General features: G+C 37.6%; 1 protein-coding gene and 1 pseudogene across 2 annotated transcripts in view; one reads left to right on the top strand and one right to left on the bottom strand.

Annotated features, from left to right (window-relative positions):
• Positions 1-24,631, top strand: part of GUCY1A2 (guanylate cyclase 1 soluble subunit alpha 2) — a gene marked incomplete at both ends in the record, with an annotated part of 429,067 nt that overhangs the window by 17,600 nt on the left and 386,836 nt on the right. The window contains 2 exons of the mRNA XM_082659927.1: positions 14,500-14,561; positions 22,215-22,336. Coding sequence (XP_082516053.1) covers positions 14,500-14,561; positions 22,215-22,336 — 184 coding nt within the window. The remainder of the gene's footprint in view (positions 1-14,499; positions 14,562-22,214; positions 22,337-24,631) is intronic.
• On the bottom strand, positions 6,296-7,381 carry LOC309825944 (large ribosomal subunit protein uL30-like; annotated as a pseudogene). Its single transcript has 2 exons — positions 7,068-7,381; positions 6,296-6,865 (listed from the first exon to the last, which is right to left on the bottom strand). The product of its transcript is annotated as a large ribosomal subunit protein uL30-like (transcript).

Below are 24,631 nucleotides of genomic sequence, written 5' to 3'. Positions count from 1 at the left end.
TAAACACTTTGTAGACATGACATCATTTGCAAGCTATAAAGCCTCCCTTTTTTTTCCCCCCTCTTATGTTAACTCATTGCCATTATAAACACATTTCAAAGAAAACCAATCTTTCCTTTTGCTCTGAATTGTTCTTTCTCCAAAAGTGTGCTTGCAAAGTACAAACCTAACTTTTCTGCTGAAAGAGAATGGGTGAGCTTCTTCCACAGCTTGCAAGGGGCTAGCTGTGAGAATTGTGGTGTGTGCTGCCTGCTGGTTCTTTAAGCACTTAGGCAGTTGTCTCCTTATTCAGCTGCATTCTTGGGATGGGAGTGGGGGAGGATGGAGGAAATAAAATACTACTTTAAGTTGTAAATATAATTTTCCACCATTAACTTAGCATTCTTGACTACTGAGAAATATCTCAGTCTCAAATACATAGTTAACATAGATACCCAGTTATTTTGATTATAGCAATGGGATATATTAATCAATGGCATTAATGATGACTATAATGAAATGAACAATTCCGTTGGATATGTAGTTGGAAAAAGCATTTTACTACAAGTTACCCCAAGAGACATAAGTTTTCAAAGAATACACTTTCATTTTTCAAAGAATACACTTTCAAATACAGGTCAATTAAAATGTTACAGTTATAAAACTATAAAATGTGAATCTAAAATTAAGATCAGAACAACAATTTTTAGCCATTAGATAACGTATTCAGCCACTTTATGTGATCTATAAGTCAAATCAAGATATGACTGTCTAGAAACATCTTAAAAACCTAAAGTAACAAAGTTTATTATTTTGCTCTTCCAGAGTAACTAGTAGAAACAAAAGCAAAATCATATCAATGTCAAGCATATCACAGTTTCTGCCTTGGCATTTTATACTAGTGTAAACTCTGATATATTATGAATTAAGTTTGAGAAAAAATTGTAAAGTATTTACTTTTGGTAGTCTTTATTCTCAGTCTCTCTCTCCCCCCCTCCCCATCTCTATCTCTATCTATCTCTATCTATCTCTATCTCTATCTCTTTCTCTATCTCTATCTCTTTCTCTCTTGATTCCTGTAGCAAAACCCCTTGCCACAAAAATCTGCTATGAGTCTCTCCCACCAGACAAATTGGACTATGTGCATTTTACATACCTTACATTAAATTATTAATTGAAAAGTACTTCTTTTTTTTTTTATTTTAAGCGCCTCTGCAGGAGTGAAAAGTAAGTTTTGGAGGGAGCCTTGAGGGGATGGATAGGATGGGGATAGCTCTCTTGGTGCTCCTAAAATCAAATTTGGTGTCTGGCTCCACAATGCTGTGACATATATTGACGACTATACGGAAATGTGTATGTCTGGGCACGTCTTACACAGTCATATGAAGATCTCTGTAGACACAGTAAATTATTTAATATTTTTGGTCTGTATGAATGATGTAGATATATTGGTGGATAAAAACAAATAATAATAACATATAGAACCTTGGATTATGTGGCATATGTTGTTCTTATATTTTATAATGCCTAGAGATTACAGAGACTTGTTACTTAAATGAATAATTTATGGATTAATATGTATTATGCCAATTATGGATGCCCCTGCACTGAATTTGCCTTGGAAATTCCAATTAAGAGCCCTTATGCATGCAAGGAAATTAAAATGATTTTTTAAGACTGAAAAATAGTGAATGATAGCTAATTATTACCTTGTTCCTAAGCATCATATCATTAAAACTCTCTGTGGTTTGGTGTGAATGTGTGTACATGATTTGTGTGGGTCAACATTTGATATTTGTATAGCTGAATGCCAGAGCAAGATACTTAAAACTCTTGTAGTATTCTAGAAAGAATTTGAGAAAAAAAATACTGTGCCAGAAACATTTCCCTTCTTCTGTAGGCAACTGTTTTTACATCATTTTACTCTCTGCCCCTTTTCCCCTAATCTTCTGTTAGGTAGGTAAGACAAACAAATGGCTAAGAAATACTACATAGATAAAAATTTGGTTCTAATGTGAGCAAGTTTAATGTTCTTTGCTGGAGGTCTTCTGCAATGACCTCTATATCAATTCACATTATTATAACCAATTTTGTAATAAATGGCTTATTTTGATTAGTTAGTTTTTAGTGTGAGCAGATTTGAAGAGAATTTTGAAAAACCAGGGGCTTTCACCAGATGCATTTTTTAACATCTAAAAACACGAAACATTAGTGACATCATTTTTTTTCTTCTTGATTTTCCCCACTTCAGGACTATGAGAGAATGATGTGCTAATCTATACTTTCCATACAGAAAAACCACAAGAAATAAGTGATATCTATTTAGAGCTTACAAAGCATGCTTTATAATACTCATTTCGTCACCCTAATTCACTCAGGAAATGTATGAAGTAAGGAGGTCCAATTTAACGATGGGAAAACCAAAGCTCAGAGGGGAACAGTAACTTGCCTAAAGTCAAGAAGCTTGTAATCACCTATTTTAGTGCCTGGTTTTCCTGTTTCAGGTCCTAAGCTCTTTTCACCATGATGTGTCTTTCAACATGTCCATGAATTGTTCAGTAAAGCAATTTAGCAATATACAATGTTGTTCACATAGATTCCCTATTTCCTATTTTGCTTTCCATATGTTTCGTACTTTGTGGCTTGTAAGTGGTGGCTGATAGCAATTTCCTGTTGGTTTTCTTGAACCTTACCTCCTGTCACCAATTGTTTAGTTCCTGACTGTGTTGTGAGTTCATATAATATAGACCTGTGTTAGAAATGACAAAGTGTTCTTTCTTCATCAGGGCTCTGTCTCTAGGCTGACCTAGTTTGCCTGTCCACTGTCATGTTTGTATGCTCCAGGCTCCCATGGGTGAGGCAGCTATGAACGGAGTGAGCCATCCTCACTGCCAACAGCTTAACTTATGCTGCAGAGTCTGGGAACAGCAAAGACATTGCTAGTCATATGATTTCCGAATATGAAGGAAGTCATGATTATCATAGAAATAGTTATGTTCGTAAGGGTATACATTTCTCTTCACAGATCATACATAATTATGCTGTAATTAAATAATTTACTAGAAGGAATGAGGAAGCAATATAATAGATATTATATAATGGAGTGATACCTAGGTTAAAAAATGTGCTCAGGTAGAGTTAAATGAAAAAAATAAGACTTTTCATGTCATGCAGTATTAGTATTCTTTGACTTGCATGTTTTTTGCAGAAAGAAGTGTGATTATTCTATACCTCTAGCTTAGGAATGTAGTTCATCATAAACATTGATGACATGGCAGTCATTATCTGCCAAACATCTGCCTAGTAAGCAGATTTCATATCTGTTTGGATCATCAGATTATAGTCAGCACTAGATCTGATTATATTTAGACCCTTGTTGAGTTTTATCTTCCAAGAGAGGTTGAAGCAGTAGAGCTGAACAGGACAATCCCTGGGTAGTATTTTGATGGTTTCGGCATATTTCAGCGTCTGAAACTTTTAAACTCCAAGGACTTGGGCTTGTCTGAGTCCTGAAATAATCAGACTCTTAGCCACTGACTGGATAAACAAAATGCCCATGGCACTTTGGTTGGCGTCTGAATGACAGTTTACTTTTTCAAAGTGAGCAATAACTGTGAAATGAAGCTTAGTACTCAAAGTCTGCATGGTCAGCACTTTTTTTACCTATTCAGGCTACATGAGGAGCCAAGTCATAACCAAAAGTTTGCTTTAATCCATGGAGAGCCAGAGCAAAATGAATTTCATGCCAAATTCTTTAATCCAGTTTAAGGGTCTATCTGGTTGTAGGGAAGGCCTTGACAATGAGACCTGATACTCCATATTCATTCATGAGACTCTCATTTTAGTTAAGATGGTTGAAGAATTTTCCTTACCTTAAGAATAATTTATCTCAATGTGATAGAGGACCAGTATGCCCTTGAACAGTATTAGAGGTAATGTTTCATAAACTATTCCCCCTTCTCTTTCCTATGGGTTGCCCCCTCTAATTTCACCCACTTTCTATTGCTCGGTAGCCTACTTTGTTTGGAGCTATACCATGGCTGGTATTTGAAGGTAATTACCAGTCACTCATTTACAAACTATTGTTTAAGCTGGTGCATTTAGGGTTAACAAAACATTTCCCTGTTTTATGAGTTAATTTTATAACTTAACTGTCAAAGAGAAATATCACTTCCCTCATTTCCAGGCTCTTGTTGGGAAACACCTCATTGTAACTTCTAGGTACTGGAAACAATAGGGAATTCTTTGGAAATGCTCAAGTGGAGGCTGCAAAGATATTTTAAAAGGCTAGAAGTTATTTCCTGACATGAAGGTCATTGCTAAACCTGACTTGAAATGGCACTAATTAGCTTGGCAGCATATAATTGGCATCTTTGGGCTATGAGGCATGCCTAGCAACAGTCCTAGGTGTTAGACATAGTCAGTTTAGTTCAATTTAATAATTTTTTGACTAGCTCCTCATCAACGTATTTTTCATATAACACATATTTGTATACTACTTCATAGTTTTATTTCATTTGATGCTTACACCAACCCTGAGAAACAGTTATGCTAGGAATTCCCCTAATTTATAATATAGGTAATAGCGGTTCAGAAAAATAAATGCTGTATCCAGAATTATACAGTCTAGCTAAGACTTAATTATCCCTTTCAACTATAACCTTTTCTGCCTTGGTAAATATAGAACATTGTATTTCAGTTTAGAGGAGAAGATTAAAAACTTGGCTTTTGGAGGCAGTCAGATATAGATCAGACACTTAATAGACTTAGATACTTACTACCTAAGTGACTTCGGGCAAGTTTTTTTAACTTCTCTGGGTTCAATTTTCACATTTATAAAATTGGGGTAAGACTTTTTCCTCTCCTACAGGATTTTTGTGAGGATTAAATGAGTTGGGGCATGTAACTTGTTGGACCAATTGTTTGACACTTAGCACTCAACTTCTATTATAGCGTTGAATACAGAAAGCTTACTCATTTCACTTTGTAGACTGAGTCAGCCTTGTGCCATCTGTGAGGTCCTGTTTGGTTTAAGGGTTTAGGACTGAAGTCATGTTTCTCCAAAGGTCTGCAATAAAGCAATATCAATTTTCCTGAGATGTCTAGAAGTGGTATCATCTTGTCTCATAGTCAGGATTTTTATTCAGACAGCCAAGTTGGCTAAGATGGTGACCAGGAAAGTATGTTTCTCCTGAAGTTTCCCTATTAAGAAGTTAATGATCCTACCAGAACTATTTAAATAACAACATTTATAAATTTGGGGAAAAAATTTTCAACATTGTTTTCATATCTATTACAGAAAAAATAAAGGGAAATAAGGGATTTCAGTTAGGTACATGGAATAACTTACTAATGGTCACCAAAGTGAGATAAATTACCAATGGAGGCAGCAGCTTGTGGAAGAAATAGCATAGGAGACCTAAGTTCTTGTCTAGTTGACATCTCTTTCCAGCATGTAGCTGAGGCAAAACACCTTAACCTCTCTGAATCTCAGCATTTTCATCTGTAAAATGTGGATAATTATATCTGAGACTTACAAGGTTGTTGTGAATATATAATGAGATGAAGGAAAAGAAAGTGATTCGTAAACTGTGAAGTGTTATACAAACTGAAGGTGGTGGTATTATTTTCTGGTGTTCGTTGAAAACAGAAATTCTTGGATTACTTAAATGTGCTCTTGCCTGAGGTGGAGAAGAACTAATAAATAGCCCTTTGAATCTGTTTCAGTTCAAAGAATATATGTTTTCAGATTAAATCAGTATTGATGGTGTTAGGTCTTGTCAAACTGAAATTCAATTGCTCTTTTGGAAGGGCATTAAAAAATAACAAAGGGGAAGATATTTGGAAAGCAAAGATATTTTGTATAGAAAGACTTAATTATCACATTGAGTATATGTTAAATATATTCAGTTTAAAATCAATAATTAAATGGTAATGAACACTGTGGTCTGCTAATTAGAACTTACTTTTTTTTTTTTCCCACAGCAGACAACCGAGCATTGCTTTTGTGCGCTTCTTTCTAATTGTATTTCAAGTTCTTTCCAAAGCAAGGCCCTTGGATACCCCAGGTTCAATATGCCCCTGGGCCTGGTCCACTGCTGTCTTGTATTCATGTGTGGGTGTTCATTCGTTCACCAACATTAAATCCCAGGATAGGTGTGATAAAACAGGACTCCCTCCTCCATGGCCCAAGTCCTTTGCTGGTTTCAGAGGTGGACGGCGGTCTTTGCAGAAAACACACAGGAACTTTTTCTTGGAACTGAAGTGGGATAAAAAGTGCCTGCCTTGAACATCACCATTTTCCCTGACCCTTCCCCTCCAGTTTCTGAAGATACAGCAGAAAATAATCTTGCTTGAAGATACTGGGCAACAATTCCATAAAACAAAAACACATGCTTCCAATGCACTGTGCTTTCCGATATGCTGGGTTTAGTTCAGCTGCCGGATGAGCTGATTGATGCGTTCACCTCGATAGCCAGGTGAGCCCACTTCCTTGAGGAAGCCCACTCTATTCTTGGTAGCGTGACGGGCCACTCAGAGTTGGGAAGGGCGCAAGAACCCTGAGATCACCTGAAAATTCTTCCCTGGGAAGGCAATTTCGTGAATGAGGTCTTCCAAGCAAATGACACAAAACTTCCCCAGGTGCTCCTCAATCACTGTGTTGTCTGTCAAAGGGATGATTTTATTCTTGACCTTGGCTTGTCCACGTTTCAAGATGAGTTCCCGAACTGACTTCAAATTTGGAAATCCCCAGGTCACATAAGGTTCCACTATATGAAGCGTTTTTATGGTTTGAGGAGTTACTTGCATAAAGACACCATTGAAAATCTTATTCAGGCTAAGTCTTGCAATGGTCCTCTGCACCAGTAAACTCACCCCATTAATCCTTTTTTTTGTTTGTTTTTTTGCGGTACGTGGGCCTCTCACTGTTGGGGCCGCTCCCGTTGCGGAGCACAGGCTCTGGACACTCAGGCTCAGCGGCCATGGCCCACGGGCCCAGCCTCTCTGCGGCATGTGGGATCTCCCTGGACCGGGGCACGAACCGGTGTCCCCTGCATCAGCAGGCGGACTCTCAACCACTGCGCCACCAGGGAAGCCCCCCATTAATCCTTTTGATGCATAAAACAAAGGCCAAGGAATGTTTATCTGGCACTTCCAAGCCGTGAGGTTTCACTTCTAGTCGTCTCAGTTGCACCCTGTCACGTAGTTGCCACCAGGAATCATGTAGGAACCATTCTAGTCGCTTAAACTTGATCTCTTTTCCTTTCCTCTGCTCCTTCCTTTGCAAAAGCACCTGCTTTGCCTAGGTGGCTTTCAGGGCTTGATAAGCCTTCCTCTTTTTCAGGAGAGTTTTTGGAACCAAAGGGATCTTTTTTCTTGGCTCTTCCTCCACCATTTTTCCAACTCTAGAACTTACTTCTAATAAGGCCAAGGTTATCAGTTTGAATCCCATTGTGGGTCAATTAGCATAATATCAGCCTTCACCCTAAGCTTTCATGAGGTCACTCAAATGTGTACCTATGTTCACAAGGAGAATAAAAGTGGAGATTGGACGAAATCATGCAGATTTTCAACCAGTATGTATAGAACTATATATTATAATGTATCTCCAACTTTTATTTTTTTCTTTTAGCATACTTACCATTTTTGCTTTTTTTTTTAAAGGTGTAATACTCTTTTTTTTAATTTATTTATTTATTTTTGGCTGTGTTGGGTCTTTGTTTCTGTGCGAGGGCTTTCTCTAGTTGTGGCAAGCGAGGGCCACTCTTCATCGTGGTGCGCGGGCTTCTCACTGTCGTGGTCTCTCCCGTTGTGGAGCACAGGCTCCAGACGCGCAGGCTCAGCAGTTGTGGGTTACGGTCTTAGTTGCTCCGCGGCATGTGGGATCCTCCCAGACCAGGGCTCGAACCCGTGTCCCCTGCATTGGCAGGCAGATTCCCAACCACTGCGCCACCAGGGGAGCCCCATTTTTGCTTTTTGTAGTTAATTATCTGGACTACCAATTTTGTTTAGGAAATTACTGGTGTAGTTCACAGATGATATTCCAAGTTTCCTGAAAGGTGGCTTAATCTCTGGTACATTCTGACCCTCTGTTTACAAGTGCTAACTTTGCAATGCTTTACTTCAAATGACCCTGAGAACTATGAACTTCTTATATGTGTTTTTTAGATGGGAAAATGGAGGCATTTTTTTCCCCAAGGTATTTTACTCCCAGGTGAAGAGATTTTGGCTAATTTTATAAAAAGGTCAGTAGCACAGCTGGGCTTGAAATACAGAGGTCCTGACTCAAAGTTCTATATTTAATTTGCGGTGTTTTTTCCTTTTTGGCTTATATATAGTAAGTTTAGTCAAAGGCTGGGAAAATTCATATTATGCCTGGATCTTTAGCAAGACTGACAATTACTACAATTACATGTCTTTCAGAAGTACCTATGCTGGTTATTTGACGTGACTTATTATTTTGACTAGTTTTGTTAAAAATACCAATCATATAATTTGATCCATTGGTGTCTACAGGCCTACCCATAAAGATAGGGTATCTAACATTATAATTTTGATCACTTTAAGTGAAGAAATTTGGCATATCATATCCTTATAAGCAAAATGCTCTTATGTTATGAAGAAAGTAGAGATCTTTGGATTGTGATTTGGAGGATGATGAAAAGGTTCCTTGCTCCCTAATTTATCTCTCACTGACCCTCCTATTTACCAAAATTCTACCTTTAGTGGTTCAGACCATCTTATATGAAGTAGGAAAGCCCATTTATACCATCATTTACCTTAGTAAGGATTGAGGATCAAGTTTTTTAAGTAGGATTCCTCCTGAGTACCATCTGGGGTCAGGGTACTAAGAGGATTTCAAATTTTGATGAAGGAAGGAAAGAGAATATGCAATGATGATTTTTGGAGACCTATTCTGGGAGTTTAGATGATGGTGGTGGGGATTTGTCCTATCAGAATGCAGTGTAACTAAACTGGACACTCAGAGGGTAGGGAAGAGGGTGAGGGAAAGCTAAGGATGGGAAAGTGAAAGTATATCTAAGACAAGATATTCATGATTTTTGCTTATGGTCTTGTTTGTGTGCATATGTTTAAAGAACATTAAGTGTGTTGTCAAGAAGCAAACAATTAATTTGAAACCATGTGATTCTTCATTTTTATGTTGATGTTAAAAAAATGCTTTCTTATTATGGAAGTTTCCTAGGGGAAAAAATGCTCTTTTTGTAAAGGAGGGCTTCTAATCTCTCTAACTTTGATTCTTTTTTAGTCAAATGGTGATAATATCAATCTAACTATGTCATTGGATTGGTGCAAAGATCGATTGGGATAATATGCATTAAAAACATGAAATGTAAAGTGCTGAACCAAATACAGGGTGTTAAAAATTATGTGCAGTACAGGTTGGAGATTAAGTGCTTGGATTCTGGAACGGACTACCTGAGTTTCAACCCTGGCTTTGTCTCTTTTTACCTGTTGACATAGGACAACTTAAACTTTCTGTGTCTCAGTTTTCTAATCTGTAAAATAATAACCTATCTCATAATGTTAATGTGAAGATCAAAGGAGTTAATATATGTAATGGGCTTAAAGCAGTGCCTTGCATAGATTAAATGCAACAATCGTATTAATTGTTGCATTGTTATGTATGTGTTAGTACAAAATTGAATACTGACATAAGTGCATGGGAGTGAATTACTTGGAAATGCTTCAAGCAATATAGTTCTCTGTTTACCTAACAAATCATATTTAACTATGAGCTATTAGTGGAACTGTGTTGATTTAGCAGTTATGTGTGAACATCTTTCAGAAGCTTTCTTCTTTTGATATTTGAGTAAAGAAACTACTCTCATTAATGCTGACTTATTCAGGTAACTTTTATAGAGTATTGGTCTTGATCATCATGTTTATATCTTACATGAAAGGTTTTCAACCCTGACTAACATTAGAAGCAAATGGGTCTGCCAGTTGTATTGGAAAGTTTGAGGGTGGCACTCAGGCATTGGTATTTTTTAAAAGCTCCCCAGGGGATTTTAATTGTAGGCAGAGTTGAAAATCACTGGCCTAGAGCAATAGTAATTAATTATATATCCATATCATTTAGTTTCTGACACTGAAATATATTTTTTTAATACTTAAATAAATAAAATGACATGGCTATTTATGGATGTTTCTTTAAAGGCAGACCTATTGTTTCCATTAATTCTGTAGCTTGTGGTTTTGTGTTACAAAGCAGAAATGAGAAGTTTATTTTAAAATTATCTGTGGAGTTTTGTTTGTTTGTTTTTGGCATGATGAAGGCTGTATATATTTTAAAAATATATAGGATCACAGAATAGTAAAGGTGAGAGGGACCCTCAAAGCATCTAGTAGAAATATTGCACACTTTGAAGCCAGTCCTGGCTTGCAGTGACTGATTCACTTACGAGCTATATGATCTTGGGCTACTTACTTAATCAGTCTGAGCCACAACTTCATCTCTGTAGAATTGAGATGTATGTGTACTTTGTACGATGACAACTGCATTTCATGTGATACACACACACACACACACACACACACACACACACACACACACACACACACACACACATCTTGACTCCCTGACTCCTGCCTGATCCCCATACCATCTGGTGCAGATATCTAGAGCAGAGACTGTGTGGGAGCCTCTGCAGGGCTGTCTGAGCTTGAAGGGCCAGTTGCTGAGAGCTGCTTCCTCCCACTACTCAGGGATCATTTCTCTGGCTCTTTTTGGATTATTTCATGGCTGGCTGTTTGGATCCCATGACTTTTCATGAGCATAACATTTAGTCTGTGGGGGTCAGTCACTGCTAAGTAGAGTGAAGCTGTTAATGAGACTAGAGATGAAGACGGCTTCTTGTTGCCACATGGTGGAAGCTTTGGGTACTTCCTCTTTGAGCCCTAGACAATACATGTGCAGGACACAGATGGCTGCTTTCTCTTTCCAGCTGTCTTCCTGTCCATTGCTTCTTTGTGTTGAGTAGAGACAGTAGGAAGCTACTATCTCTATCTTAGTTTGGGGGAAGGAGAGAAAAAATTACAGACTTCTTTGATTTTCTTTTGTATGATAGGGACAGTGGATTTTGTCTCCTTCCCAACCCTTGTCTTTCAGATCCTGTAGCATATGGCTATAAACATATTACATCATCCAGCTCGCGTGTTGCACATTCTTTATGTCATAAGAAGGAGGTTCACGGGTTGTTTCTAATTAGTTATAAAGTATAATGCTTGAGGTATTCATCTTAGCTATGGTGCATCAATGTCCTTCCCACTTATAGGCCTGGATTTAGGTCTATTCTCAATCTTCTGAGATTTCTGCTTTTGTCACCATCTCTCTGGACTGATCTGAAGGTTTCATTGGAAATATTTATAAATTCAGCTACCATTTTCCTATTTTCCCCTCAGCTGGAATAGGCACCATCTTCTCACTATTAGTATTAGTGGTAAGTCTATTGATTTTTTTAGCTGATGAGGATCTTGAAACATTACACTTGTGGGGTGGGTGTTCTAACATAAACTTTGTACTCCACTAGATTTTGAGACTCTTGAGGGTAGGAACCCAGTGAACATAGTCATAACTATCATTTATTATGCACCTACTATGTACTAGTGACTTCGGTTTAATTATTTCAATTAATTCCCATAAAAATAATGTACACATAAGGAATCATTTCAGATAGCTTAAGTAAACTGCCCAAGGTCTTCTAGTTCGTGAGTAAGAGTTGGATTTTGAACTCAGTTTGATCTTAAATCCTCTTTTCTAAATCATCTTTCCAAACTCCTTCTTAAAGAAAGGATAGATACAGATAAGAGGGATGGGATTTTGGTCTGTTGAAGGTTGGATGGAACTGGTATGGCGTTTCATTCTTAAAGAAAAGGAGAGAAGATCTGCAGATCTTCAGAGCCCTTGCTTTTCCCACTAATCTACACTGACTTGCATCACTGGCGTACATTGACATTTAGTAAATGGACCCTACAACCCTCAAGGCAGAAGTCACCCCTTCAGAAGGCTTTGGCCCATGTGCAGGTCTTCACTTTGTGCTTTTTATTCATGCCAGAGAGGCTCAGATTATGTGAAGATGTCTCAGAATCAGGCAAACTTTGAAGAAGATTGGAGTGAATCCGTGGTAATAGTCCATGGTGAGGAGTCAGGTCTGTATTGAAGTCAGCCTTGGCTTTCTGAAGATCAGGGGATACTCTGCAGTCAGCCTCTATGCTTACAGTTCAGACCACCAGAATGTGCCCACTGGATTTGGCAAGCAGTAGGAAGTATATAAATCTTTATGAAGTTGAAGCTTTGTTGAATGTGCCCAGAGAACATTTTCCATTTAATGTATTTGGAAACTATAAATATAATTCCCGCTGGGGAGTAAAAGTAATTGCTTCAGAAAAGAAAAAAGTCAGTTCTTTAAATGGCTTAACTCCTTTCACAAACATTTGCTTTTTTTAATGACTGGGAAATTCCTGGTACAGGAAAATAAAATGTCCTTTGGTACAAAGGAGGTCATTCTGGTCTTAACTGACCCTGTGCACTCTAGTTCCTGTTTTCTGTTCCATATTTTGTCACCAGAGGTTATTGGAAGGAAAATTCCTCTGTGGATTTTCACTGCTTTTAGGGCATGTTGCCAAAGAGAAAGTTATCTTGGCTCAGAAACTGCCAAAGCAGTTCAGAAGGCTCAGATCCCAGGGGTACTGAGCCAGTGACTGATAATGACTTGATTTAGATTGGCCATGGGTTGGATTTTTAAAGCACACTTTTTATGTGTGCTAGGTTTGCTGTGTCTGCTTCACCCTCTTCAGATTTTTCAACAGACTCATTGCTTCTTGAGTCAGGAATGATTTTCCTTTCCTAGGCATGCTATTCTACTTTGATTCTATTCTTATGAACAGAAACATCTGTACCAGTTTGAGGCCTCATGTTCCTCTTTTTAACCTAGTATAAAGGAAAAACAGCTGTTGAAAGAAGTTGCCCTGTATCTCTTTCTTTGAACACTGGAGGCTGATTTCTCCTAAAATTAATTTCTGAAATGGCTTGGCTAAAGTGAAGAATATATCTGAGCTCTTAGATTTGCTCAGTGAAGATGTTCTCCTAAATGGTAGTGTAGAATAGTTCTCAGTGGATGCCCTTGATTTAATTGAAGCTCAGTTTCCTCAAGCTTTAAAATAGCCATTTCCAACCAAGGAGGATGTTGAAAGTATTAGGTAGGGAGATTTTTACATCTATCCTGGACATTTTTCATAGAGAGGTAAACATGGAAGAGGTTCAAGTGAACCCTGACAACAATCTCTGTAGTCTCCTTTAAATTACATATCTTTAAGACAATCTCTTTGAAGGATTAGGGATGGGAAATAAACTGATATTTATTAACTGCTTCTTAGGCAGCAGCATTGTGCTAGATGCTTTCTGCAGATTACCTTTTTAGATTTATATAGGTTTGTGTGGTTAATTAGTGACAGCCCACAAGATTACCAAACTACCATGCTGCTCTCACATCTTGAAGGGTCTGTGTCAGAGTCATTATAACCCCCCAAAATTCATCCATGGCTATAATAGATCAATGTTTTGATAAGCTTTTTTTTCTTGCTTGATTAGAAGTTTTTATTATTTAAAAAATTCAGGGCTTCCTTGGTGGCGCAGTGGTTGAGAGTCCGCCTGCTGATGCAGGAGACACGGGTTCGTGCCCCGGTCCGGGAAGATCCCACATGCCGCGGAGCGGCTGGGCCGTGAGCCATGGCCGCTGAGCCTGCGCATGCAGAGCCTGTGCTCTGCAACGGGAGAGGCCACAACAGTGAGAGGCCTATGTACCTCAAAAAAAAAAAAAAAAATTCACACCCTTGCCACTGAGAATTTGGTTCTTATTATAATTTGTTAATAAAATCTGTGTTTTAAGATCTTTGAGTCACTTTCATGCCTCCCTAGGTCTGAGACTCCAAGATGAGGCTCTGTTGCATAAATAAATCTAGAATAATTCTTGCTCTGGGATTAAGAAACTCTGTCTTTAGCTGTCATGGGGAGGAGAGGATTATAAAATTCAGTCATGAGCTGCTTAGGTATTTTCTGCAGATCCCATTTCTTGCCCCAAACACTGTGGCCCCTCTGGGACACTCTAGAACCCTTGCTTGAAATCTCTTGAGGAAGTCAGGCTTGACCTGGGCATTACTCATCTTGTTTAGTACACCCCTCTCCACTGCCCGCAATGTCTAGGTTTATTGTAGGCAGCCAATGAGTATTTTGTTGAACTTAATAGCTAGTACAAAAGCATTGGGGAAAATATGGCTAGGAAATGCTATCATATTTGAAATTGGGAAATTCTGGGTAATTGCTGAGTGCCTCATATTATTAGTTCTTTTGGGGAAAATACATGGCAGAATTCATGATGGGTTTATATTGTAAAACGAAAACTCTTATGAGATGAATCAGATGCTACATATCTGCTTATGATACTCAGAATGGGAATGACACTGATTTGCTGATAATGTATTATTATTATTATTCTGTAGCCCCAGATGATACAGCAAACTCTCAAGAGGACATTGCAGTATTATGAGCACCAATTTACTGGGTAAGTAAAAATGGATTTTGGCTATTATTGGGGACAAATTAAAGATAATTACTACATAGAGAACAGACCTGTGGTTGCCAAGTGGGGGGGGAAAGGGTTGGGGGAGGGGTGGAGTGGGGTTAACAGATGTAAGCTATTATATATAGAATGGATAAACAGCAAGGTCCTACTGTATAGCACAGGGAACTGTAGTCAATATCCTATGATAAACCATAATGGAAAAGAATATATATAAAAAGAATGTAGATATGTATAACTGAATCACTTTGCTGTACAACAAAAGTTAACACAACATTGTAAATCAACTATACTCCAATTTAAAAAAAAGAGTTACTCAAACATAGCTGTTGAACACGTGGGCAACCAAGTCAACCTTATTGCATAATGATTATGATCTCAGTGTGAAGTGAGAGCTCATAGGAGCCCCATGGAGTGATTTCCTTTAGTTTGTGTTGAATCCTTTTAAGTAAAATCCCTTTTGCTAGTACTTTCCTTTTTCTTCCTTCTTGTGCTCTTACCCTCTCATTCTCATCCACTGAATCTCATATTTTGCCTTAGTAATATCATAAGGTTTATTAGTACCAACCAAGAGGCTTTAAATGGGATTTTAGGATCCTTCAGTAAAGTTTAATCAAATTCACTGCAAGCTTAACACAGTTCAGTGAGAAGTGTTTGTTTAGTTAGAGTCACATGCTACATATTTCCTTTATTTATTCCCCATTTCCTGAAATGGTTGTGGTATGATGTAAAGTAAGAAGATTTGAGGTCAAAAGACAGGAATTCAAGGCCTCACAAGGACATAGAACTTTAAAGTAACTTTATCTCTTTTAAAGGGTGATGATGATGGTAATAACTAAATCAAGGATTATATGTCATTATTAAATGAGGTAATTTTAATGGAAGTATTTTGTAAACAGGAAGCTCCAAATAAGTGTAAAGTATATCCTTGATTGGGTATGGCAGAAAGCAGTTGGCGAATACAGAAGCCTAAATTCACTTTCAGATGCAGTCTAGCTATTTAAATTAAATGTACAATATACTACAGCTATTTATCTTTGTAGAAGTTTAAGAACTTATGAGGAGTCAAGTTTCAAACCCTGGTACCTCTTGAAATGCTATGGGGAATCATTTAACATTTATGGGTAATAGTCATTACCATGGAGATCAAGAACATATTTTTGGCTATTAGGATATAGTGTGAATTTTTTTTTTTTTTAATAAAACAAAAGGGAGGAAAACTTAGTGGAAAAATAATCTTAGTACCAAGTAGACTGCCATATACTTTAAGTGCTTGATGACTATGTTAACTGTCATTTCAAAGGGAATTGCCCTGAAACTTGGTCATATCAATCCTCAAGAGTACAGTACTAGAAAAAACATATTATTTAAACTCATGAGATGGTTTTTAATTTGAGGGTATTTGTAGTTTTAAATGGTTTATTTTAAGGGAGATAAATAATGTCAAGTTAATCTCTTCCTACGTACTCTAAAATAAAACTTAATCACTCTCATTGGATTTGCTGCTTTCAAGTATGGTGTTTGGATTAAACTAGTCAATGTATTTAGAACAATTCCTGGTATGTGGTAAGCACTACATGCTTGTTTACCCATATTTATTATCATCATTATTTTTAAGATTTTAATGACAATACCAGTAATGAAATGCAAATTATTTCTGGAATTATGAGTGCCCTCTCCGTTTTGAAATCAAATAATGACTGATGAAATAGTCTTATTTGTGAACTAAATTATGTCTTCATGGCAAGTCAGAGTGGGAATCTTATAAATATGATCAAACTAGATAACTAAACTGTATAACTATAATCAGCAGAAAATTGTTTTTTCCATTAGTAGGATGGAGTTCTCTTTCATCTAAATAACTGCCTCAACTCTCCTCTCAATCTCTGTAGACATAGCCTGTGGTATTTCTTTGTTCATTGCCTAAATGGTCTTTCCCTAGTTCTGTTTATTGCAGACACTATTTAAAGAACAGACAGGGTATAGGACTTTCATATAAAGAGGTATCTTAATGTCCTACTGGTTCTAAGACCTAGTAGCATATTTTTGCTTGGGTGTTGGCTACCTTCTGAGGATTTGAAGTGCCTTTGCTCACTGTCTTTTTCTGTGCTCATGCTGATGAAGATAAACAGGGCCATGGTTTCCCTGTCCAGTGTCCTCTTTGCCTTTTTAGAGTCCATCTTTCTGCTCTCAATTTCTTTTTTCAATACTGAAAAAGGAGAGCATCTATGATCGCTAACACTTGGATTAAAATGTATTCACTCATATGTGTTTTCCTCTTAAGAAAACACAATTTTATCTCTAACTGTGAAAAGGAATGTGTTTCTTACAGTTAAAGGGATTTCAGGCAATTGCAAGCAAGTGCTGGAAAGTTTATTGTACATGTTTCTGGGGAGGTGAGGGTGGGAAAGAGGTGCTTTTCCTAATCCCTGAAATTGGGCTTTGCCTAAAGCTTGTCTTGAAATAATTCAGCTTTTAGGTGTCTAGGGTTGGATGATGAATCAGAATGGGTAACAGAGAGTAGGAGCTAGCCTTTTTCTTTTTAATTTCATAATTCAGCCTCCAACCGCTAACCTTCCCATCTTCCCTTCCCTCTGTTTTGATACTCTGCCTTTGGATCTGCATTATTTATCAGAGCTCCAGGATTGTATAGTCTTGCGCCTTAATGAATTTTTATACCAGTGGCCCATAGAAACTCTCTGAGGCTTTTTTTAGTCTCCAAGACCTAGACTTGAATGAAGTGAGCAGCTGTTCAAAGGATCAGACAGATGGAGGATTGGGAGAGAGTAGCCGATGGAGCCTCTTGTTAGGAAGTAAGATAGCCTCTCTGTACTTCAGCAACTTTATCTTTAAACATTTATTCTGTTCCTTAACTTATCCATTCACTTGTCCATTTATTTATTCATAGAGATCATTCAAGCTGGGAAAATAAGTGCTTAAATAATTTATTCATGCGGTATGATAAATCTTCATCTCTTCATCTCCACTGTCACCATGGTCTCTCAGATAGAGATTCCAATCTAGTTTTCTGGCTTCTACTCCTGTAGTTTCTGATCATGTATGTCTGGGTGGGGCTCAAGAATTGGCATTTCTAAGGAGTTCCCAGATACTGCTGATTCTACTGGTCCAGGGATCATGCTTTGAAATCCCTGTTTAAAACCATATAATAACTTACTGTAATAGAATAAAAGCTGAGCTATTCCTGTGATCTGGCCTCTGCTTACCTCTCTGATTTCATCCTCTTCCACTCCCCACTTTTCACTCCACTCCAGCCACTCCAGCCTTCTGTTGGTTTCTCAACTATACCAAAGCTTGCTTAGCCTCAAGGCTTTTGCACATACTATTTCATATACCTGGAATGCTCTGTTCCCAGATGTTTGCATGGATTATTCTTTTATAGTAAGTTTTTGTTTAAATGTCATATCCTCAGGAAGGTATGACACCCACCTAAAGTAATCTTCAATCCCCTACCTCAATCTCCAAACACAGTGATTTTCTGCTACATTAGTCTCTATTATCTCTCTTCATAGTACTTATCATTAGCTTATATTATTTTGTTTATTTTCTTATTTGGTTATTTATCTTATTTACTCTTACATTATTGTGTCTTTGTAAATGCTTGGTACATAGGAGGAACTAACAGTTTTTTTGGGGGAGGGAGGAGTGTGAATAAATTAATACATTGTACCCTAGAGGTATGTACACAGAGGTATGTATATAGTGGATAAAAGAATAAATTATGCTTCGGAAGGGGGTGTAAAATGAGTAATCCCTAGGGTCCATTATAGTTCTAAAATCTATAGTTCTAGTATCCAAAATCCTTCTTTTTATGGCATAAATTATACTCATTTATTTGCATAGTTTTCCATTTATGCTTAATGTTCTGCTACAATGTGTCAGATTGACTTTGTGGTAAATTTTGATTGCTGTGTAAACTCTGCATATGCAGTCTTCTTCCCTCAATCTAAAATGAGAAAAGAGGGCCCTGACTGTTCATCTTTATGTTAGCCTTTCTTTAACTCAAGCTTCTAGGGAATGGACTAGCTTTTGGGGCAGTGTGGGGTGGGAAGAATAGTGAGAAGCAAAAGTGATAAGTAGGAGACAGGCAGTGTTTACCTTAGGAATCAAAAGGAACTCAGGATTGAGGAAAATCTGGTTTATGGTGACAATTTTTTCTGATGTCATTCTTGTCATTATCTTGTGCCCTTCTCTCTGTGCAGCTTTATTGTGTAGTATAGAGCAATGGACTGCGAAAATGTGCTTGGAAGTAGACATACCAGATTTACTAGATTTAAAGTCAGGTTGTGCCTTTGAATGATCATGGGCAGATTACTTAACCTCCCTGAGTCTCAGTTTTCTCATTTTTAAACATGGGAATAATAGCACGGTAGGGGTGATATTTAAATGAAATATTAATGATAATAATGTGGTAAGTCATATAATCAGCTTGGTATACATAGGTAATCAGTATGTTTGTTGAATTATAATTACCACTATTGTATCTGACTCTTTTGCACCTTAATTTTTGTTGATTGTCTTTCCCATTCTCCTCTTGCTGTATCCTTTACCTGTCCTCCTTGAGCCTTTAAAACTCTGCAGTCGGGCTTCCCTGGTGGCGCAGTGGTTGAGAGTCCGCCTGCCGATGCAGGGGACACGGGTTCATGCCCCGGTCTGGGAAGATCCCACATGCCGCGGAGCGGCTGGGCCCATGAGCCATGGCCGCTGAGCCTGCGCGTCCAGAGCCTGTGCTCCGCAACGGGAGAGGCCACAACAGTGAGAGGCCTGTGTACCGCAAAAAAAAAAAAAGAAAAGAAAAGAAAAAGAAAAAACTCTGCAATCATTTGTTTAGCATCAGGAGTTAAATATGCCCAGTTCATGTTCCAGCTACAGCTTTCTTCTTACAGAGAATTTGGATTTTTTAAAATCTAAATTTCTTCCTCCAGAGTGCCTAATCTAACTGCTCTCACTCATGTTTATACTACACCACTCCTACTGGTCTTTAGCTCACAAAAACGGATTGCTATGGTAGGGAAGACAAAGCAGAGATTTCTTTAAAACGATGATTAGAAAATAACATGATCATCTTTCTGAGATGTAATTTTAATTCATTATATATTTTAAACATCAAAGTATAGAAAAATATGTATTCAGTATCATGCCATTCATTTTATACTTTTTGCCAGAATGAGCATCATTGTGCTAATATCGCAGGTAGGACTGCTGCCAAACTCATATTGGTCTGGGACACCGTTTCCTATAGTCATCTAAAGGTATATTATTACTCCATTTATCACTGTGAGCTCTATGTTTGTTTTATACAGCCAACCTCTGTTCTCTTTTTATTTTGACAGTTGAATAAGGATTAAGCTAGAATAATTTCAATAGAACGTTAGAAGTGAAATTAGGAGTGTGTTAACCCTGCTTATTCTGGGAAACAAGCTTCAGTGATATTACTTATGCTGTCGTGGTCAGATTTTGTGGCTGTATTTTATCTAAAAAGTGATGTAGCTTTTTTTGGATATATTTACATATAATATCTATCTTACTGAATAAAAACAAGTTAGATAAAATCTCATAGCTATTGATTGCTCTCTGTTTTTGAGGTAATATACTGGGCACTTCATATCTGTTATTTTATTTAATACTAACAATCTATTTCATAGGATCACTGTATTAAGCTAATTTTTACAGATGAGGAGATTGAGACTGTGAGAAAAAATATTTTGTTTAAGGTCACTCTGATTAAAATGGTGGCGCTTGATTTAAAAATAAACCTGTATTTGTCTGTGTTTAATGACTGTGCTCCCCATTCCACCTTTTACTGAGTGATTCCTGCATTCTAGAAACTGTAGTAAGCATTTTGCTTAACTGGTTTATTGGAGTCTAATCTTACAAACATGAAACCCTTTTACTTTTTTCTCCCCAGTCATTTCAAACATGCTATGATGAGCCCTCTTTGATACTAGGTTGGGCAGATTGCACTGTATTCCAAGTACTTTCAGGGAGTATAAAGTCCACTCCAGACCAATTCAAATCTTCAATCTCATATCCAATCTTATTCACTGTCCCTCTCTGCCTGGGTTACACCTTGGCCTGAGGAGCTTGGAATGCAATGTAGAGGTGATATCATGTATTATTGACTCCTCTGCTTTAGGCCAATCCTTTCTGATTACTTTCTCTTCTGATGTGTTATATCGGGCATGAATAAAATGGGAAATAGTAGAAGCCTCGTTTACTTCACTGCTGGTTGTAATAATCCTCTCTTGTCTGTGATGCCCTCAGCAAGGTGCATGTACAGGCTCTGCCTTTACTGCTTCAGATGCCTCAGCTTCTGGCTCTGTGAATTTCACTCCACAGTTTTGCTAGTGTAATCCCTGCCCCTGGCTGCAGCCTCTAGATAGGGAAAGCAATAGGATGGGACACCACCAGCTCACCTTTCTTTAGTGGTATCTCCATATCACTAAATATGAATTTTCCCATGGGAAACCCATAGTTTTTGCCTTGCCATATAGTAGGACTGTAGGCCAGTTCCAATTTGGCTCTATTTATTTTCCCGGTTAATAACACTCCCTGGAATCTTCTTCCATTCAGTCAGGTATAGAGGGATGATCAGGAATTCCACCACCTCAGCAGATATTCATGGAGGAATGAGATACCTAAGCCTCAGTCTCTATCAGAGTAGATCCCTCTTTCACCAACTGGTCCTCTGTAGGGAATATTCCCCTTCTCTCTTTTACTTGTGTTTGTGTGTGTGTGTGGGTGGGGGGAGATAACAACAGTGCTCTCCTCCTAGGCCAATAACTCATTCTTCTGATTATTTTCTTTCAAAATTTTCCTGTTCCTTGGCTTATGTATGCTGGTGGTGAGGTGACAATGGCAGTGACTATTTAGTCATTTCTTAAGTTCTGAAGGTGATGTCTGGTCTTCTTGGCTACTCTTTTGAAACGTGGGAGCGTTTGACCTTTATTTTCTGCAGCTTTGGTGCCTTAGCTCTAATTCAGAGGAAACTGGAAAAGTTTCAGTCAACACAGGCATTTTATCTTTAAGTCCTCGTAAGAACTCTAGGAGATATCTCCATTTCATGAGGGAGGAAAGTTAGACTAACAGAGATTAGATTACTTGCCCAAAGTCTCACAGATAGAAAAAGGTAAGACCATGATTCAAATTCTGTCAGACACCAAATGCTTTATTTGCTTATTTGTTATCCATGCTAATTTCTTGACTGTAATAGAAGTTAAGATGTGTTTACTTTCAACACAGTTAGTGCTAACGCACCGAATTAGCACTGTTAATTATTCTTTTTCTAGACAAATTCATTATAGAAACAAATTACCAGTAGTTATGAAGCACTCAAGTAAAGAAACATTAGCTATACAAACTGATGTATTTTCTGGTTCTTATCATTTATTTTTTTCACACATTGCTTTCTTGTTAATGATTGCTTCCAGTTCCAGGTCCACATTGCTTATTCTGATGTTAGTGATGGGTTATGCCAGAAATTATGTCTTAAAGCTTCAGTTGTTTGAAAATGTCATTATGCTAAGAGCATAAACACATGCTTTTGTGTATGTATATGAGTGCATTTGCAGAGTCTTTTAAAAACTTCTCCATATACTAATTTTGTTTTCTTCTTAGTTATAGGGATGTAGAAAAGAATTTCTACAATATTTCTAACAGATGCTCCTATGCAGACCATTCCAACAAAGAAGACATTGAAGATGTCTCAGGAATTCTTCAGTGTACTGCTAACGTACTCGGTATAGTAACTATATATTTATAAGGTTGAGAGAGAATGAGTAAGGGGAAGGGGGAAAAGTAAAAAAGAGTAAATGTTTCATTTTCTACCAAAGAGAGATTTGGAGACTATGGTGAATTGAGACCAAGACCTTGTCTTCAAGTGACTTAGTTTCAATACTTCTGATGATGTTTAAATGGAAATTACATGCATGCCATTTAGTTGGAGATTGGAAAACATTACATTCCAGGCAAACTTTTCTAAATATTCATATCTGAGTATTATTAGTCTCCTGTAATCCATATTTCTCTGGCTCTTACTGTCAGTTAAAATTGGGGATCTTCCTCTTTTCTCAAAGTCTATGCTTTATTATTATTTATTCTACTATTTCTGGAATGCCTGGTTGGGGCTGGAGGGTGGCTCACATGTACTCATAGTGGACTCTACAAAGGCAGTGAGGTAGATCATCTATGGAAGTCTCTGCACCCTGTTTATAGGGGGGTGTCTACCTTGAAAATACTAGTATTTCTGGCAAAGGGCTGTTTTTAGATGTTCCCAACATGTTAAGGGATACTGTTATAAACTGCACTGAATCATGCAGCTATAAAGTACCATAAATGAGATGTCCTATCTTATGATCTGAAGTTCTTGGTGTGTGAGAGGTACATTGTATTATACACAAAGTAGATACCATACCAGGAATATTTTTTGCTCTATTGTCTTACATAGTTTTTTGGGAAAGATACCTCTTTCAATTTTTTTGGAATCTTCTTTTTGCCTCAGAACTCAGACAGAAATCCATGGAGTTTTGGGGAGTGGTGGGGGGGAACAGCAAATCTTAGTCACTGACTCCATACAAAACTCAGAATCACCTCTCTCAGAATCAGATTTTGGAGACTAGGAAAAACTTGTTCCCCTTTCTTTCCCTTTAGGGTAAGTACTTTCCCTGGAGACACCTGAGTTCCTCCTACAAACAGATTCCAGGTGACCTCAATGCATGAGTTTACCAGATTTTTCTAAACATATCTGACTCCCAGAGGCAGACCTGGCTTTAACACTCAAGCTGGAACTCCAGCTAGAAATTGACTACATTTTCTTCCTAGGTAGCTTTTTTAAGCATAAAATATTATAAAAGAACATGGACCTTTTGTGAGGGGAGGCATATAGATGTAAGTGGTTTGTCTAAGACAATAATGGGCAGTGAAAAGATGTACTTACCTCAATCTTAGTACAACTGCATGGATGTCATACTACACAAGTCAACATTATTGGAGAAGATAAGGGGTGAGAGTAGAGGTGGGGTGGGGTTGGGCATTACCCAAGAACTGTTTATAGTTTTCTGATTTTGTATTTCCCAGGACTCTCTCATAAGTGATATCTATTTCTTTTGACGCATTGTGATTTTTGAAAAGGTGAGGTGAGATGATGTTCCACTAAGACGGATGTATCAGAATCTTGGCCAAGGGATTTTTAATATATTGAAAAACTTCTCTTTAATTACTAGTTTTCTAAATGATTCCCTGCCCCTCACATCTCCTTTCCTTTCCTTTCCTTATGCTGCCTACTTTGAGAATCGCTGAGTTAGAGGGAGTAAGAGGTGTACAAGTTGATGAATATGTAAGAAGTACTAAAGACTTTTTCTGAACTGTGACTTGAAAATAAGTGTACACAATTCCTACAAGAAACTCTAGGTCAGACAATTTGATATAGTAAACACCAGGTGATACTGTTGGCCCAGCATAGCTTAGTTGACAGATTAAGTTAGTGAGTGAAAAGAAGAGCAGGCAGTATGCTACCTGATGGTATTAGGGAAAGAGTAGTTTTTAAATAAGTACTTATAATTTAGAAGGGGACTGTATAACAGGGTTTAGATTTCCATAAATATTAAATTTTTCTGGAAAACAGATATTAGGTCTAATTTTTTTCCCTGTAAATAATGATGGGTTGTTCTCAAAATGTAAAAAGCACAATCTTGTAAATGACTGCCTCCTGTTCACAAGACGCTGGCATGTATCCAACAGGTGATTATGTGCCTAGGACGTAGCTGTTCTCTTAATTTATGTCCTATCATAATTCTTGAAATATAGACTGAGGACAAAGGTGACAGCTTACAATGTAAGCTTTATTTTTATTTTTAACAAGTCACTGAAGTATGATTAATCTTGGTTTGCTTAGATCTCACCTTTTACAAAGAATTACATTTAAAGTCTCTGTGCAATCATTTATGCAAATGCAAAAATTGATTAACTCTGAAAAGAAAAACACCGTAAAGAAAGAGGACCTGTTCTGAGTTGGGGAGTTTAGCATGGAGAAATAG

The sequence above is a fragment of the Grampus griseus genome (genome assembly GCF_964374135.1).
Source record: "Grampus griseus genome assembly, chromosome: 8".
Taxonomy (NCBI): domain Eukaryota; kingdom Metazoa; phylum Chordata; class Mammalia; order Artiodactyla; family Delphinidae; genus Grampus; species Grampus griseus.
The sequence above is the reverse complement of the archived record's forward strand: the minus strand, read 5'-3'. Positions and strand labels throughout refer to the sequence as shown.